This window comes from Salminus brasiliensis, chromosome 10, assembly GCF_030463535.1.
Source record: "Salminus brasiliensis chromosome 10, fSalBra1.hap2, whole genome shotgun sequence".
Taxonomy (NCBI): Eukaryota; Metazoa; Chordata; class Actinopteri; order Characiformes; family Bryconidae; genus Salminus; species Salminus brasiliensis.
The window spans coordinates 21,825,137-21,843,088 of record NC_132887.1 but is presented as its reverse complement, the minus strand read 5'-3'; the positions used below and the strand labels follow the sequence as shown (position 1 = coordinate 21,843,088).

Sequence of the window (17,952 nt, the reverse complement as noted above, 5' to 3'; positions counted from 1 at the left end):
TGATTTAGTGTAAAAAGAAAAAAGCCCCATGCAAATGTTTGGGCACCCCAGTATATTTGAGGACTGACATAACTTAAGTCAGACCTTAATTAGCTTGTAGGGCTATTTTACAGGGCTCAATTTGCAGTCATTGTTAGGAAAGCCCAGATAATTTCTAAAGCTTTACAAACACTCTGATTTTTCAAACTTTGTCCCAAACATTAGCAGCCAAGTGTCCTCTAAGCAGCTGCCTAGCACTTTAAAAATGAAAATAACCGAGGCCGAATAAGCAGGAGAAGGCTGTAAGTTTTTTAGGTAGTGGCTTACTCAATTCATAATGTATATAAAGATATGCCCTGCTGTAAAATGTATGGCCTCATCTGGATAAACAACACTAATGCATATAAGAGCATGACACCTCAAACATTATGCTCTAGAGAGATGGATTTGAACTCACTGCAGTCACACATGGAATGGAGCAAAACTGAAGGCAAATGCTTGAATTTGCCTTCAGGCTGGTCTCTTTCCTAATACATTGTAATGTGGCCCAATCTCTGACATAGTGCCTTTAGTGTCAGTTTCACCCCTTCACAACACTACACAAAGGCCTTTTCTCTGTCTTTCAACCCGGTTTGATTGCTGTGTCTTCGAAGCAGGATTAGCCTTAACTGAACTAGGGCGCTATGGTCACAGGAAAAAATCAATTCTGGACGTTGTGGACAAAAATAACCGCTGCGGTTCCCCGCAGAGGAAGCATGCTGTGTAGGCTGTAATAAGACCCAGGGATAGGTGTTACATGTGTTACATTTGAGGATCTCACCTTAGATGTGGATGATGTTCCCAACCAAGGTAAATTTGTTCTCTGAAACTGAGTCCATACCTGGCATCAATTTAGATCAGGAGTAATTTAAAAGAAATTTGTAGCTGATTTGCCTGGAACCATGGCTCATTCCTCATATTTGAAAGCAACCTGATTACTTCTGAGTACTTACAGTGGGGAAAAACAGTATTTCAACTCCATAGAAAACCTTTGGAGGGAGTTGAAAGTCTGTGTTGCCCGCCAACAGCCCCAAAACATCACTAAATAAACATTTTCTTACCAAGTAGGATAATCTTACTTTTGAGGGCAAACAACATGCATGTACAAAGTATGTGTTTTATCAACCAATAAATAGCCCATATATAACACTGTATTTTTCCCCTTTAGATGCAAACTGTGAGGTTAGGATAGTCTTGAGTACTGCTCACATAAGCATACTCTCACAATCACAAGGCTGATGGGGCGTGTTCCACTCACACAACTTTAACAAAGCTCTGTTTTCCACATCCTTTCAGTCCATGAGTAACTAGTGAGTAAATTCATATCTAATCCATTTCTGCTCATTAATTCGTCCACTTGTCTATTTGTTCATTTGATTGTCTGTTCGGACATCCATTACCACATAATTGTATGTCACCGTAACTGTTTACGTTTTATCGGTGGCAGCTAGCGTCTCATGTGCTTCCAACAGTGAGTGAGAGGAACAGCTTTAGCTTTAGTTACTGATAACGCTCCAACGTAGCTGTTGCTGCTGAAGTTGGAAAATTCCTACATGTAGAATACTATGCCCATATGCTAAACCTGGCCTCTCAGCGAGTGCTGAAGTTGCCCACTGTGTCAAGGCTACTAGGAAGGGTATTATGAAGGGTATAATAAAGGGTGTTATTTTACACTCTAACTTTTTTTTCCCCTCTGTATCAGATGGAAACGATTAACAGTCTAGCTATATTCACAAAACAGTGTGAGCTCATTAAATGCTACTTTTAATGATAATCTATAAAAAACACCTAGCATACATGTGCCAGACCACCAAAGACATTCCAAACGCAATGTTAGAAAATACTAATGGTTTATAGCTTATTAAAGATTAATGTATCCTTTCTAATAGGCCTATTATAGAAGTGTTGAGCAGACCACTACACTCCTGAGATGATCAAGCCTATCATCATCAGGGTCTGACACTTGCTCGGCAGATGAGTCTGCGGGGCACATAATCCTCTGGATGTTCCCCGAAAACAGGGACAGCTTTCCAGTGAGGCGTGTTGGCAGGTTCGCGGAGAGGAGGGTGATGGGTCACGTGGCTAACTGAGCCCAGCTGTGTGTTTGTCAGATGTGCTTCCTCTCACAAAGTTGGTCAAACAGGTGGGCTAAACGCCACATGGCTTGGAAACAAATCAGAGCCTGTCACATATGCTAATGAAGCAGCTTATTCTGTCTTGGCATGGTAACATTAGAAGAGTAGCCAGAACTGACACTTGGGTGATATCTTTAATCTTGCTGAAGGATGAATCTGTGAGTTCTGCACCAAAACATTCTTCAAGTCCAGTCCGAGGTCAAGAGTGTACTTACTTTCACCAAGCTAACACTAGATAGTATTTGGATGGGGTGAGTTTTCCATTTGAAGGTAGTAATGTAATGTAAAATGTAGTGGCAGTGTGTGTGTGTAGGGGGTGGTGGTATTTGATTTGCCAATTGCTGTCGATTATAATTTTAATGTAATACCCTAATTCCTGAATCATTTTATTTCCCCTAACAATTTACCTGTCTGTTTTCATGCACTGTCATTAGCGTTGTCATTAACTAACTTACAATTTACATTAACAGTCACCTTTGCTGCAGAAAATCCTCTTTTTTCTGTCACTTTACATTTAATGTCTGTACAGTAGATGGAGAACGGCACAGTCACAGTTTAATTTGTTCCAGAGAATACAACTAAAAGCCTCTTTGAGTGCCTCCATGCTTATGAACTTCACAGACTCGTTTCCAACAGGATACGAGGAAGCATTTACTGCATGGCAACTCACATGGGATTAATATAACCTGGAGTTATTTCAGTGCTTTGTTTTATAGAATGTGCAAGCTGCCAGGTTCTTTACTGATACGTGAGCTCACAGTCCGTAAAAATGTCTCACATGGTGGATTCGGATGGGACTACATCTCTGAGAAACACTGGTAATAGTAATAGCACAAATCCCATTCCATCTACAGTCTTAAAAATAAAGATGCTACAAATGGCTCTATTAGCGATGCCATAGAGGAATCACACTTGGATCTATAAAGAACCAATGTTTGTAATAGTGAGTTTTTTTTAAACCATTGAAAAAAACACTCACACATCTCTGTAATTAGACAACGAGTGCACAGACTAATCAGAATAAAATTCAGAAAAAAAGCATGAAACAAAATATGAGGTAATTTATTCATTTTACTGTTGGGGCAGATAGTTTGCTGCAGATAGTTTATGTTGCATAACAACAACAATGCCAATCTCATGCCACATTTGCCATTTCTCTCACATTTTAAAGACCCCCTTATTGCCCTCCTCAGAGAGTAGAGAAAACGCTCAGTAAACATGGACAAGAAATGAGGAAAAATAAACGGTCAACAACAGGATTTGGTTAGTAAATTGAACACGATCAGTCACCAGACATAAGTCTAAAAACATCAAGACTAAATCATGATTAAATCATTTTATGATTTAAATCAAGCTTTTATATTTTTTTCTATATTATATTGTGCTAACAATAAACATTGAAATTAAATTGATTTATCAATTTGAGCATGGCACAAGTTTAATGCTAATTCACTTTTTATTCAGTAATATTTAAAAGAATTCAGTAAGATTTTAGTTTTAGTTATTTCAGTGATTGTCTAAACCAGGGGTCACCAGTCTTATCCGTAAAGGGCTTCACCCGTAAAGGTTTGGATACCAACCAAGCAGGAGCACATCTGTTTAACTAGCCAGTTGTTAAGATAAGATAAGATAAGAGCAGCAGAAAGGGATAGCAAGACACTCAGTTACAAAAATGTAGATAAATAATTTACACTATGTACACAATATAAATAAGAATTTAAAAAGCAATAACAATATTATTTACAGCAAATGGCTCTTAATTGCACGTGGGGGGGTATTGCACATAGTATGTTTTTTTTTAAGTGTGTGTGTATGAGTTGAAAATACTGAGACTAGTTGATTAAACCAGTAGAGTCACGTGTGCTTCTACTTTAATGGAATGAAATCCTGCTGCCTCGCCGGCCCTTTGTGAATAGGATTTCTGACCCCTGGTTTAAACAGACATGTAAACTGTCTACATCTAATCTAATGTTGTGCTGTTAAACATTGCTGTGTTAATGGCACTTAATGGCAGTCATGGATGACATCAAAAAATAACAGGACTAAAACCTCATAGTGAGCTTATACAAGTGAATACTATATTCTGTTGTTTTGTTGTTTTTGAGATCAATAATGTAGTAAGACTAACAAAAATACTGTCAGAAAACTAACCCAACCCCCACTGATATTTCAGACTAATATTTGATGATGAACAGGTAGCAGCAGGTAGAGTATGCCCAAAGCATCGGATATTGGCATCAGCCCACAAAGCCCATATCAGGATTTGTGTAACATCCTGTAAAGGTTTCTTACCCTCACAGTTCCTCCAAAAAATTAGAGCAAGTAAGATTAGCTTCTACCACAAGATTAGCTTCTACCACAAAAATCAGTCTAAATGTCAGCAGTGTGACTATGTGTCATCATCAGGCTATACAGATGTTATTGTTATTTGATGACATTCTGTTGGGGGGGGGGGGTAATTAAATTTTAACTTGTCCAAAATGATGGCCAGCTATTATAGTAGTTTCCCTTTTTTGGTCAGTAACAAGTTATCATTGTGTTGTTGAGGGTAGAGACCACATGGTTTCTTTGTCACATGACGCACCCTGGGGGCTAAAGTCTAGTAGTAGTAATATATATCAGTCTATTTTGGCTTATTTCCCTTTTGAGTTCACACTCTTCAGTGTGATGCATATAATTGCTAATTCTCAGTGACTTTTGTTTCCAAATTGGCCTTATGTCTATTTTTATCGGCCTCATGCAGTCAGTCTGCTAAGAGCAGAGATCCACTTCCTTTCATCAGAGGACATATTTAAGACTCAGTACCCTTAAGCTCCAAATAAAGGGAAACTGTGAAATACTGGGTGTTTTTATCTGTTTCTTCATGGTTGGGATTTTATGCTGTTGGTGACGTAACACTATACAACTGAGATAATTCTTCTCTCATGACATTGCTTATCATGCCATAAAGTTAGCTTAACATACTGCTTTGTCTGTGCAGCTATTTAAGGTTAAGCAAAAGATTGGAGATTTGTACCTTGTAAATGTGACGGGATTGTATCTTAGGAGAAAACATTGCAGAAATTCTAAAATCACCCTCTACATCTGGAAAGAAGGAAAGTAATCTATCAGTTTTCTTATAAGCAAATGACATCATACCGCTTACTGAGCCGAGCAGTCCAAAAGCAGAGCTGAGCAGCTGGAAAGCGGCAGGTAACGTAAGAAAAACTCACTTAGACAGTCAATCATGGATAATTATCCTTGGATAACACTACATTTTCTGTTTCATAATGGATATCACTTACTCCTGATATGATTCTTTTCCCTGAAAAGTTCATTTTCTTCTCAAATGGCTGTGTTCTCGGCTGTACTCAGGTTTCTGATTGGTGTCTACGGGGCTGCTAGGTGGAAGTTCCAGACGCCCCATAATGTACAGTAATTTGATTATGTGATTCAAAATAGCCGTTTCTCCAGCTAAAGAAAATATCACAGCATTTCTACAATCGCATTCAAATCAGCCAAAGACAAAGTAATGCCATATGTAACAAGTGCAAGGCTGTAGAAATAAGCTTCCTCAAGTGCTCCAATGTTAGAGAACATATACCTAAAGTGACCTCTCAATTTAAACAATCAAGAACTGTTAATGAAAAAATCTAATTCAATTCTCATTTTTTTTCTTAATTGTGTCTTTCATAATATTGTCTCTGTTTAACAACACCATATTCTTTCCCACCTCTTGTTTTGTCCACCACTGATGTATGCACAGCAAATGTTCCAGTGTTAGTATTAATGTTACACTAGTTGTGCTGATTTAACACAGGTTGTGTTTTGTTAATTTTATTATTATTATTTATTTTATTAAGTGAAATTCTATATTATATAATATATAGTATAATTACATAAGTGCAAAGATCGTGCATGGGAAACAAAATAAGGTGGAATCATTTTCAGCATATTTTAAAGCACATTTCAGAGCACATTTCCTATTAATTTGCTATTAATATTAATTTCATTGAATCAAAATTAGGGATGTCCCGATCAAGTCTTTTAATTCTGACTGTCAGCCGATACAGATCCAATCTGAGCCGCACAACTTAGGTAAAATGTGCTAATACAAAACAGTAAATACCAGTAAATCACTATTTTCGTAACATTTTTTTCATTTCATACATTTAATAGAAGACTGGAGAGTTTAAATCAATTCTGATAGATTACATTTACAGCATTTAGCAGACGCTCTAATCCAGAGCGACTTACAAAGTGCTTTGCTATTTACCCAAGAAAACCTTAGCTAGTTAGAATAGACCAATAGTTTAAAGATACCTTTAGGCTTTAGACATTACTAAACACAAGACAATAAGGTGACCATAGTACTCTAGTACTCATAGTACTATAGTACTCTAACTCTAGATTAATTAACTCTTTAACTACAGTATTTTGTTTCACTTTACTGCAAGACTCTAAGCTAACTCTAAGCTAAACTTTTTATATAAGGTGGACTAGAGGTTTAGAAATAGAAGCCAACTTTAGCTTTTGTTTTGGCTGGTAAATGGCAAAGGCACGGCGCATCAGTTGAAATAAAGCCTGTTTCGTTCACTGAAATAATCTCACAAATGGTCTAGAGTGGTTTAGCACACTACTCTGGTAGCAGATTTTGATGAGTTAAGGGGATAAAGCCAACGTCTGAGACTGCATTTCAGACGGCACATTGGGTTTGACAGTGTCAACAGGATTTGGATGTTCATCTCCAGCCAGTGAATAGATCACAGCGTTTCTACATTTGTCCTCTGAACCATCTAAGACAAAGTAATACCATATGTAAATACTGTAACACAATGGAAATAACTTTTTAATGGCAGTTTTCCTGTTTTGGGAGATTTGTTTTCAGAAGTATTACCATGATAGGAATGAACTAAAAAACACCCTAACCAGATTAGGATGTTTATCCAAGTGGTTTTGTGCAGGAAAAGTCCCAAGCTTTTTATTTCCTTTCTTTCTCAGTTCAGCTTACAAATGAGTGAGTGGTGCCCACTGATATCACATACATTTACAAAGAAGTACTGAACTTCATGCAAAAGGTTCATTCCAAATGGCATTGTAAACGTCATATCACTTTCACACATTCACCTGTTCTTCATAGCTGTCCAAAAGCTTGTCTTCATGTTTCTTTAGAAGAAGAAAAAACAGGCAGTACCACACTTTCTTACATTTCTAAAATGAATTGACATCAATTATATAGTCTACAACCTGGCTCTCTTGATCCCTAGTCTCTTCAACCACGATCAGCATGGGAAGTGCCCTGCCAAAGACTTTACATTTTAATTGCTTACAGCTGATGTTATTGAAACTCAAGGATAGTTTTTCTGCATGGAGAATAGTGGCGGGACAGGGGGTGCCGGGATGGAGTTTCAACTGCTTCCACTCAAATAGAGAAATTTTATGTTCTGTCAGCAAACAGGATGGGGTCCTTAGCCTCCAGCTAAGAAAAGGCAGGCAGCCAGGGAATCTGCTGGGACCCTAAAGAAGTAGATCAAATATAGATAGGCTGACATTCAGTAAAGGAAGCACTAGGGCAGCAGGTGATGTGCTGTTTTTGTATTATTATTAATGTTTCTCAAGTATATCGACCTTTAAAAAAAACATAATAGAAGAAAATCCCTCCAAGACATCAGTAGTGTTTTCAGTTCTATCCCCATGAAAGGAAAGTTAGTCTGGTTTGGTGAACTGCTTGAAAGTTGTTTTATATGGGGTGCTTTAGGAGACTCAGATTAAATTAAGGGACAAAATAACCTAATTTTGATACCAAAACAAGCAACAAGAGTTTTAGGAGATCCCTAAAACAGCTTAAAGGAAAACACAGAGACCGTTTACACCTGGTCACTTCATGTGACTAGCATTTGGTGTGTATCTTGATAAGATTGCTTGATAAGACCACATGTATTTACACTGGGTAGTCACATGCATCTCCGGTAATGCAAATTTTCTCGTTTTGCTGCAATCATTACTGGGGTTTTATTTGTACTGGGGCAGACTGTGGTTTTTTCGAATGCGTCTTGGAGAGACGGAAGCGTTTACTTGGACTGGATCTATTTTAAATGTGTCTTGGGTGCGTTAATACTTGACCTAATCCAGATATGATCCTGATACTCAGACGCTTGAAGTGACCAGGTGTAAACGGGCTCAGAGTTGCTGCACACACAGTGCATTTCTATTTGCTTACCAATGCTATACTGGATCTTATGGTCATTATATATTATTTCTGTGTGTTAATTCTATAATCATACATTTATTTCTCTGTAAGGCCTCCTTCTGTATTGTTTTTTCCTTTAAATGTTCATATAAGCTTAGAGATTGTAACATAATTTATCCCTCCATCTCTCTGTTTTTCTCTGTCTGTATTTATTTCTCTGTAGCTATCAGGACCAGTCACACTCTGTTGGACAGAACAGTGGAGGAGAGTTTTCCGGCACAGTTATATCCTCCTCACTCGAGTACAGTGGAAGGTAAACCACATCTCTCTTCCTCACTTCTGCATGACCAAACCGATATTCTCCTTGAGAATATTTCTGTCCTTTCATCAGTGGTGTTTACATGCCTGCAAATACACTATACCCATTTAAATCTCTGCTCCACATGTCTTTACATATGTTTGAGGCAGACAGATGGAGAGAAACTTAACTCTTATCTTTTTCTTCTGCTGCATTTCTGGCATGTGGTAAATTGCCAAGGACAATCATTTCTTTGACTCTTCCCGAAGACACAGAAAACTGGTATCTTAAATCACAATTATAAAGAAAACCAATGGGAGGATTTTTCAGCACCTGCCCATTGGCTTCTATTATGAGTATGTCAGTGATGTGTTCTGTTTAGTTTAATAACTAAAGGAAAATGTGTCAGAATTATTTCTTGTGTAATAGATAGAAGTTAGATGGAAAAACACTGAATATCTTATTAATAAAGAAAGTAAAATGAACGCTAAATAGCATTTAAAAACAATTATTTAATTAATAAATATATAATTACAAATACTTATTTTTTGTTTATATTTCAAGAATTGTATTATCTTGTATTAAAAGTCTATGTCTATGTAAACAAGAAATTTGTAACTTGTAGCTATGTATCTTTTTTAATACTATTATTGGTATCTGAATATCTCCTTATATTTGTTGGGTTACAAAGGACTGGGTAGACTAAAAATTGCAACCATCTCTTGTTTTTGTCCAGTCCCAAATGTAGTTTGTCATTTGAATAACCCCACTAAAGCAAGCGGTCAAATCAATTTGGAGTTCCGGCCGATTCATTTTCCATGGCAGTGTTTGAGCAGTATCCCATAGGGCTCTGTGGTCTCTCTGTGGCCTCTCTTCATCAATACCCTCACATGACTCCAAAGACAGCTAAAGACAGCTCGACTCCACGGCCTCTCCATCATAGTCGCCCACGGCAACCACAGGCCCCTCCAGACATGATTTCCCTTTTCCAAACTGACATGTTCTTGTCTCTTCTGATTTTGATGTTGGGACTTAAACGGTTTTGGAAGGCCTTGTTGGAGAAAAGAATAGCTGCTCAGTGGCTTTTTTTAAAGATGCTTCCAAGAGATTTCTTTGATCCCTCTCTCATTTATTTGGGTTAAATAATCAAGTTAGATGGGCCTTGAAGAAAAATGTAAAGATTTTTTTTTTCTGAATTAGAAAAACAGATGTTTGAGATTAACGTGTCAGAAATATGATGACACAAAAGTCTTTTTGTGTGGAAAAAAGTTACTTTGACCACAGACTTTCTTTTTCTAAACATTAAACGTAAACAAATGTCACTAAACACACAGTTTGGTACATTTACATTAATGTTGAAGCCTATTTTAGGCTTTAGTTTAGTAAACACATCATTACTTTTTTGTTCCTTTTACTCAAAGTATAAGACCATTAGACCTTAACTTGCGGTTTGCATGCTAGACCAGGGCTAGTCCCTTAACCTGTTTGGGGTGTTAGCTCACATTAGCTCACATTAACTCCTTACTTTATTCACAAAAAAAAGATATGTTAGCTTGCTTATGTGACATTAAATGTGTAAAATGTGTAGAAATTGTATGTTTAGTTGTATACAATAATAATAGAATTAATTAATAGAATTTCTCAGATGCAATATTGTATTTGCATGCTGTCATACAGTTATGAACAGTAAAACGTTTTACTTATTTATTTTACGTACTTACTTATTTTGTCAGTAGTTAGTAATCCATAGTAGAATGGCTAAGGGGGCTGTTGGTCGTATTTTTTCTATTCCTACAAGTCTTAATACAGATACAACAAAAAAAAAACAGGTATTAAAGTGTATCTATAGTCATATACAATATGTAGATGACCAAACATTTAGTGGGACATTTATTGTTGTTTTAAGATTTATTTAATGATTGTTCTGGCAAAACCAACACAGTTAGCTACCTATGTTATATTTTCAATTTATTTCAGCATAAAACATTTCTCTTTATGTTTATGTTGCCTGGTAATGAAGTGAAGTGAAATTTCATTGGCTACGTTTATCATTATTTATTATTTTCTTTGTACAACTGGGTCATGTAAATGCCAGGCAGGGTTCTTGACGCCGTAGAAGAACCATCTTTAATTCAACTTTTCCAGTCCACAGGGAACCCAGACAGTTCTTTTGTTGGGGTGAGGGGAGGAAGGTTGGGACCTCGGAAAAATGTGGGCCTTGAGGACTGGTTTGAGAACCAATGCTTTAAATAATCATTTTTGGAAAGGAGGAACAAGTGTGATCAATTCCAGATAATGCAAAAGTTTGCAAGCAATTAAAAGTTTTTTCCTTGTACTATATATCTAAGCAATGGACCAATTAAGTTACCAGTTAGTCACCAGCACTGTATTGTATTCTGCAGGGCAGAAAAAACGTACAGTCACAATTTGCACACAGGCTGCCAGATGTTCTGACAAAATGGCTTTGATGTTGATGTTTCTTCTGTGACACATTTGAATACTCCCCATAGATGACATAGATTTACTGCAATGATTCAGATGCTCATATATGTCCTTCAGCAGTAAACTCTGTTGTTTTAGCTGCATGAACTGTTTTGAGAGCAAACAGTTTTCAGTTTGCAGAACGATATGAATGGAGAAAAACTCATGTATTCCGAATATTTGTTCTTTCCTCAGATGTTAAACATACAGTGTGCAGAACAGTATGCATAAGAGATTGGATAATGAAAAGAGAATGTGTTTTGGATGTCTTTGTTCACATAATTTATTCTTGAAGAGGCTGTTTGCTTTTCATTAGCACTGCAGTTGAGACTGTGTCTCTCTGCCTGTGTTTAACAGGCCAGAAATGTGGAACGTGTTTTTTTTCTCCCCAGTGTCCTTGGTCAGATAAGTCCAGCCACTAATTAGTTTCATGACATTCACAGAATGTTTACTGGCTTTGGTGCTGTTGTCTGTCAAATGAACAGAGAAGTGCTAAATGAGAATCAGTCTTATTCACCTCGTGACTTCTACTGCTTCTACTAGAGCTGGAATAAACAGGCATTGCTGTGGTCAGGCAGAATCTAAAACATGTAATGGTGAAATTACTTTATTTGTTTTGCTTTAATATTGAAGTTCTACACTTTGACGTACATCAGATGGGTAATACATATCGATTTTTTACATTATCTAAACATTTCTAAGTCTGATTTTTATCTTTACTAGCTGCAGCTATTTGATTTTAGTTTAGGTTCATTTGATAACACTCAGTTTCATATTCATCAAAACGTTTGCTTAGTTAATAAGAGCAGGTTTTTGACTAAATAAGGATATCTTTTCCAAACCTATTGTTAACAGCACAGCACAGAAAATTTGCATCCACAGAGGTTAAATAATTGTATATGACATCACAGCAATATAACATTATTGCACTTATTTTTGTCAGTTTCACCTTTATGTATTCTTTGCAAAGAAAAAACAAAAATGATTTTAAATTTAAACCATATATTTTATATAACATTTTAAAAAGCTAGGTGGCCCTAGGTAGTGTATGTACATGCTTACTTCAACAACTGAGTTAAAAAAAACTGTCAGTTAAAATTGACATTTGTATAATGATAATCCAAACTTTTAATTCTCCTACAGGTCTCCCTTACAGTAGGAAACAATGTCTGATTAACACATGCCTTCATGTCTCTGTATACATTTCTTAATAAAGTATTTTAGATGTGTATGTGTAGTTTATTATTTATCATTGAATTCATTTTGTGAGATTCGTTTGGTTTGAATGTTTTATGGTTCTTTCTTAAGAATAATAAGAGGTAGATTACACAATCAGTAGGGACAGTCCTGTCCCAGAGCTGCAGTTTACATCCAAACCAATGGTCTTTATCTGGTTGCAGTGCAGAGCAACAGTTGAGCTTTTTATAGCTGGACTGCAGTGTCACGCTGAACTTCTCCAAGTGTGTGTTTTACACGTATACTTCACAATGTAGTTCTTCTTCATCCACCCCTGCAGTTACCTCCTGCGATTTTGAATCTGCATGCTCTTGGAGTGTATCCAATCACAGCAGCAGTGGAGACTGGTATGTCACATCGCCACAGCAACACAGGCCCGGTAGACGGGGTGCCCAGCCAATCACAGATCACTCTGTTGGAGACGCTAAAGGTAGTGGTACAAAACTTTTTATAGTGCTTGTCAAAGCTTTAATTTCAGAGACATTTGTATTTTTGGATAAGAACCCAATTTGCCCCCCAGCTTATAAAAACAACTCTGTCGTTTTTGTAATAACACAGCAAAGTAGGGCTGGACGATATGGTAAAAATACTATATCGCAATATTCAATAAAACATTTTTTACGACACACAATATTAATCACGATACATGTAATCACAGACTAAATACATCAGTAGCGACAGATTCTACTATTCAGATTCTTTCCCGTACTGAACACAGTGATTTTTGTTGCAGTTCATTTAATTAAACCTGTCTAATAACAGTTGATTAGTGTTTGCAGTTGATCAGGGTTTATTATGCACTAACAATATTTTCAATATTGTATCATAACAAAATGGATCACAATGAGATTAAATATTGTCATATTGCCCAGCTATACTGCAGTGTTCTCTATTGACTTGAATGTGGGGTCATTATCTGCTGGTTATTCATGTATGTTATGAATGAGAAACTAGAAATGTTTGAATGTAGGGGCCAGATTGATAAAACTCACTGTTATCCGTGTTGTGCTGTGAAAAATTTATGTCACAGAGGTGAAGTCTTAGTCTGTGGTGGTCATAAATTGCACCGTCTACATGTATACATGTATATATATAAAAACAAACAGTGGCAGTGCTAGTGAAAACTGTGTGGAGCTGCAAATTTACCATCATACTGGTTCACATGGTATTTTTTGTAGGACAGTGTTGAGTTGTAAATTGCTAAAGACCCATTTAGGTGATATAGTGCTAGGTATTACGAAAAACAGGCCAGTAATTCTCTGTGCCAAACAGGTTTGTTCTTAACATCACAGTATATGTGGCAGTGCATTTTATGAATCTATTATTGTTTCATTGTGTATTATTAATAATTGTCTTTGATGTATCAGTATTTCATGTTGTTCAGATAGTGGAAAATATTGCAAAATTTGCTCACTCCTGCTTTGCACCGAAACGAACTGTTATGTAAGACTTCTCTTCTGTTTTTCTTGCTCTAGGTCATTTCCTGGTTCTGAAGCGTGACTCAGGCCTGAGGGTTTCTGGGAGTTGCTCTTTCCACATCACCAGTCCTGTGGTACTGAGCAGTGGGCCGCTCTGTCAGGTCCACCTGGCGCTCTTCCAGCCAGAGCCAAGAAAGGGAAACTTGTCAGTGTCTGTAAAACTCACAGAGTCTGCTGTCATCCATTCACTGACCTTCGTCAGCAAAGAAGAGGATGGAGTCAGGTTAGCATCGTCTAATGACTTTCTTGTGACTTTGGTTCAGAGTTTTCTAAACAGAAACTTCTTACTGAGTTGTTCAGTCGCCCAAAAGCACAGTGGCCGATGATTGTTATAAATTCTGAACTTACATCACTTATATATGCTGAAAAGTATTGCTTTAAACTGTTCCTCTGACAGCTGTGATGATTGCCTCTTTTCACTGTTCTTTACTTAAGAACTGAAAGCCATCAGATAAAAAGTTACCAAATAAATGAATGCAGTCATCAAACTAACAACTGCTAAATGTTTACACTGAGAAGTTGATCGGCATTAGTTTCATTGGCAAGCTTACCGCTACGCTAACCACAATATTGATTTAGTTCTAGCTAACAAAGCTGAAACAGAACAGAAAGAGCCTACAGGGCTCTACAGTGGAAACATGGCCTATTATTGTAACCCTTAGTTTCAGGTCTCATTAGCAAGAATATTTTGAATGTATAATTTTTCAAGGCTCATTACACATAAGACATTTTGGATTCTGAACTTTTAACTATCTATTTGTTTGTAGGTAGAAGAAAGGATTTTGTCTTATGATTTGGGGAAAAGATATGGGGACAGATGTGAGCACAAGCACCTAAACCAGGTTCAAAAGCTTTAGTACAGTCGGCCCATAGTAGTACACACAGTCTTGTTTTTACATGTTCTTACCTCATTGAAACAAATTGAAACATGTCAAATATGCAGGGTCAAACCTAAGAGATTATGTAATTATTACAGGTAAAAATCTGTAGGCACCTCACGATTAGATTCAGAGGACTGTGATGAGATTCTAAAACCATGATCGGTACATACTGAAGTATCTTCTATTTTCTATACAGGATTTCTTGTTTCTCACTGTGTGACTCTACTTGGTACTTTCTAGTAAAGCATTTGTAGGCATCCATATTTGAATCAATTTAAATTAATTTACTTCCAATATCTGTCATTAATAAAACAAATGGAAGTAATGTGGCAAGGCAACTGGAAGGTTTTGCAGGAAGATCTGCACCCCAGTGGCTCTCATTCACTGCTCTTGTTAGGAGCACATAAGATTCTAACTGCCATTTATCGGTGATAAAATGTGCAGTTGCGGTGACAAAAGATTTAGTGGTAATGGATGTTCACGCATTACATGTTCTAGCTATTTACCCATTTTCTTCACTGATTCCATGACTTTGGTTTTGGGTATGTTGGAGAGTGTGGGGATCGCTGTTTCAGCAAAATATCTTTGGGGCTGGACGCTGCTGTATCTAGGTTCGAAAGTGAGCAACATAGCATAAAAGCCATGTTCTCATTGACTACATACTGACACAAATCCTTGGCAATTGAAGTTGTAAAAAGTTGAAAAAAGTAAAAAGAGTAAAGTCGCTTAGGGTGGAAGCTTTGACATTGCTTCCTCGATGCTCCTTTAGTTGGCAGCAACAAAAACACCCGGTTGTAGTTGCAGCCAACCAGAGCCAAAGCGCTTCCATATGCTAGCTTTTAATGCAGAGGGCATTTCTCACTCATCCATCTTGTGTCTCTGTTATATGCATGCCACAGGCCATCCAGTGCTGCACTTCCACACTTTGACTTTCACCTTTTGTGTTTCGTCAACATTACGTTCTGTCAATTATTATGTCATTTTTTGACATCATCCACATTTTTTTTCACGACATCCACATCAAGGTACATCTAAGAATCAAATTTGTCCCCCACACCTAGTAACAATATTTGCAAAATACTTCAAGATATATGCACTGATCTTTTAAAGTTAAGCACCAGTGCTTTTGAGAAAATGGACCTTTTCCAATGAAAATGCTAAATATTGCCTGTATAATAGAAATATGTCTTAGTCACTCTATATGAACCCTTTTGTTGGATTTGGTTATTTGTATATATATATATATATATATATATATATATATATATATATAGGGATGTATAACAGAGCAAGTTGTTCAAACAAGCAGGAATTCACTGATACATGCTTTGTGAAGCAGAAGAACAAGATGCAGCCACTATTCTATGAACAGAGAAGACGAATGTCTTCTCAGTGCCTTTTCTGATGGAAATGTCCGCAATATTGATTTTATTGTGTTGGGCAAAGCTACTCAGAGATGGATGAAAGCATTCTGTTTCTAAAAGTGGACACCAATATTTCTTTGTGCATAATTGGCTTTGACAGAGGGCTAGAAATGGGTTGTGATGCAATGCAATTTGGAAAGGAGCTTTATGCACATAATGGAGCCAATGCACTTAAGCACACTGTCTATTTAAGATGAGGGACGTTGGTCGAGGCTTGTGTGGCCCAGTGCCTAACAGGTTTGAGGCTTGGTCCCGGAGTGCTGTGTCATACAAATCGGATTGCACACACTGATGCACACACTGGAATTGTGTAGATGATGGTAAAGGTTAAGCTGATACACAACCCAGAATGACTTAACAGACCAAAGGTAAAGTTATGAAACGTGGATGCTGTACATTGTTTTATAGCATTCACATTGTTTTCAGGTGTTGCAAAACTCTTTGTATGATAAACAGGGAGGTTCACAATAATAAAAATACCACTGCAAATGAACGTATTTTAAAGTAAATGCAATCCAACAGTGATATTATGGTTATTAATGCATATTACTTGTTATTATTAGTGATGATTAACATTTCTATCAAAAGACCACAGTGTAAGAAGACCTTCTAATCCAACATGAAAACGGTGGGGAAAATGGTTAAGCAGTTGATGTGTGAGTCATGGGGCACAGGTGTTTGAAGGCAATGAAGGACATAAAAGGAGATGGACAGCTTTGGAATAGTTTATAAAGGTCAATAGTCTGAAGGTTACTCAAGGTTACTCAAGGTTTTCATGTAGTCTCAAGAAAGGTTTATATCATTAGTTTCATGCAGCTGTCGATTGTGAAAAATGACCATCTTACCTATCCCTATTGTAAGTGCTTTTCTGTCCCTATTGCCTCAAGCTTTTGTAGTTGACGAGGAAAACACATTGCTTTAAAAAGCTTCTAATTGAGTTGTGCATGAAATGTAGTACGGCTGTCTATACAATCTGTTTATTTGTATTAAATAAACAATTAAAAATATTTACCTGCAGTGATTAATTGGCAGTTTTACTTTCTCCTAATATTTCAGAGTAAAAATTTAATCAAGTCTTTTTTAAAGACTTCCTTGTTTAACAGTAAAATATTGTGAACATTTTGGAAGGCAGTGCATAGTTTCTTGTTTTTTATAATCTTTTTTTTAGTTTGGCCTTTTATAACAATTTAATTGTCACTTGATTCTTAAAATAATCAAAATTACTAGATTATTATCAACAGTGACTGTCCTGAACTGAAGGTTTAAAAAACAAAGCTATTGCCTACGTTTTTGCCTATATATTTGCAACTTTATCTTTCATTTACTCCTATATACTCTCTTGGCAATCTCTTGGCTCTTTGGAAAGAAACATCTGGCTTTCTATAGCAAATCATAAACTGCCCAGAACTCCAGCCCATTTTTCTTGTTTTCATGTTTTACTTTTACAGTTAACTGTCACAACCATCAGCGAAACATGTGGTCTTCTCACAATGCATTTATGCTAGTACTGTAATTTGGAAACTGCCATTTGAAACCAAATCTAATGTGCAAAAATGCATACTCTTGTGTAATGAGCACAGAAGCTGGGCCATGTAATGGGATATAATAATGGAGTTAATAAATCTTTCAGCCTTTTTTAAAAACCTAAATACTTTGTGGTTGAAGTAATACAGATGAAGACTAAAGTCCACGTTGCATGTTCATTTGACTAGAACAGAAAGCTCAATATATTATTCTTATTACACAAATTGTGTGCAACTCAATTCCAGATAGCTTCAAATTAGTTGTAAAGTGAGGCTCAGTGCCTTGATTTATTTTCTTGTTTACTCTTG

At 36.7% G+C, this 17,952-nt stretch overlaps 1 protein-coding gene across 1 annotated transcript in view; it reads left to right on the top strand.

The window, feature by feature from the left end:
* Nucleotides 1–17,952, top strand: part of ltk (leukocyte receptor tyrosine kinase) — a 77,709-nt gene that overhangs the window by 17,057 nt on the left and 42,700 nt on the right. Inside the window, exons 2-4 of the mRNA XM_072689704.1 lie at nt 8,546–8,635; nt 12,618–12,767; nt 13,813–14,038. Coding sequence (XP_072545805.1) covers nt 8,546–8,635; nt 12,618–12,767; nt 13,813–14,038 — 466 coding nt within the window. The remainder of the gene's footprint in view (nt 1–8,545; nt 8,636–12,617; nt 12,768–13,812; nt 14,039–17,952) is intronic.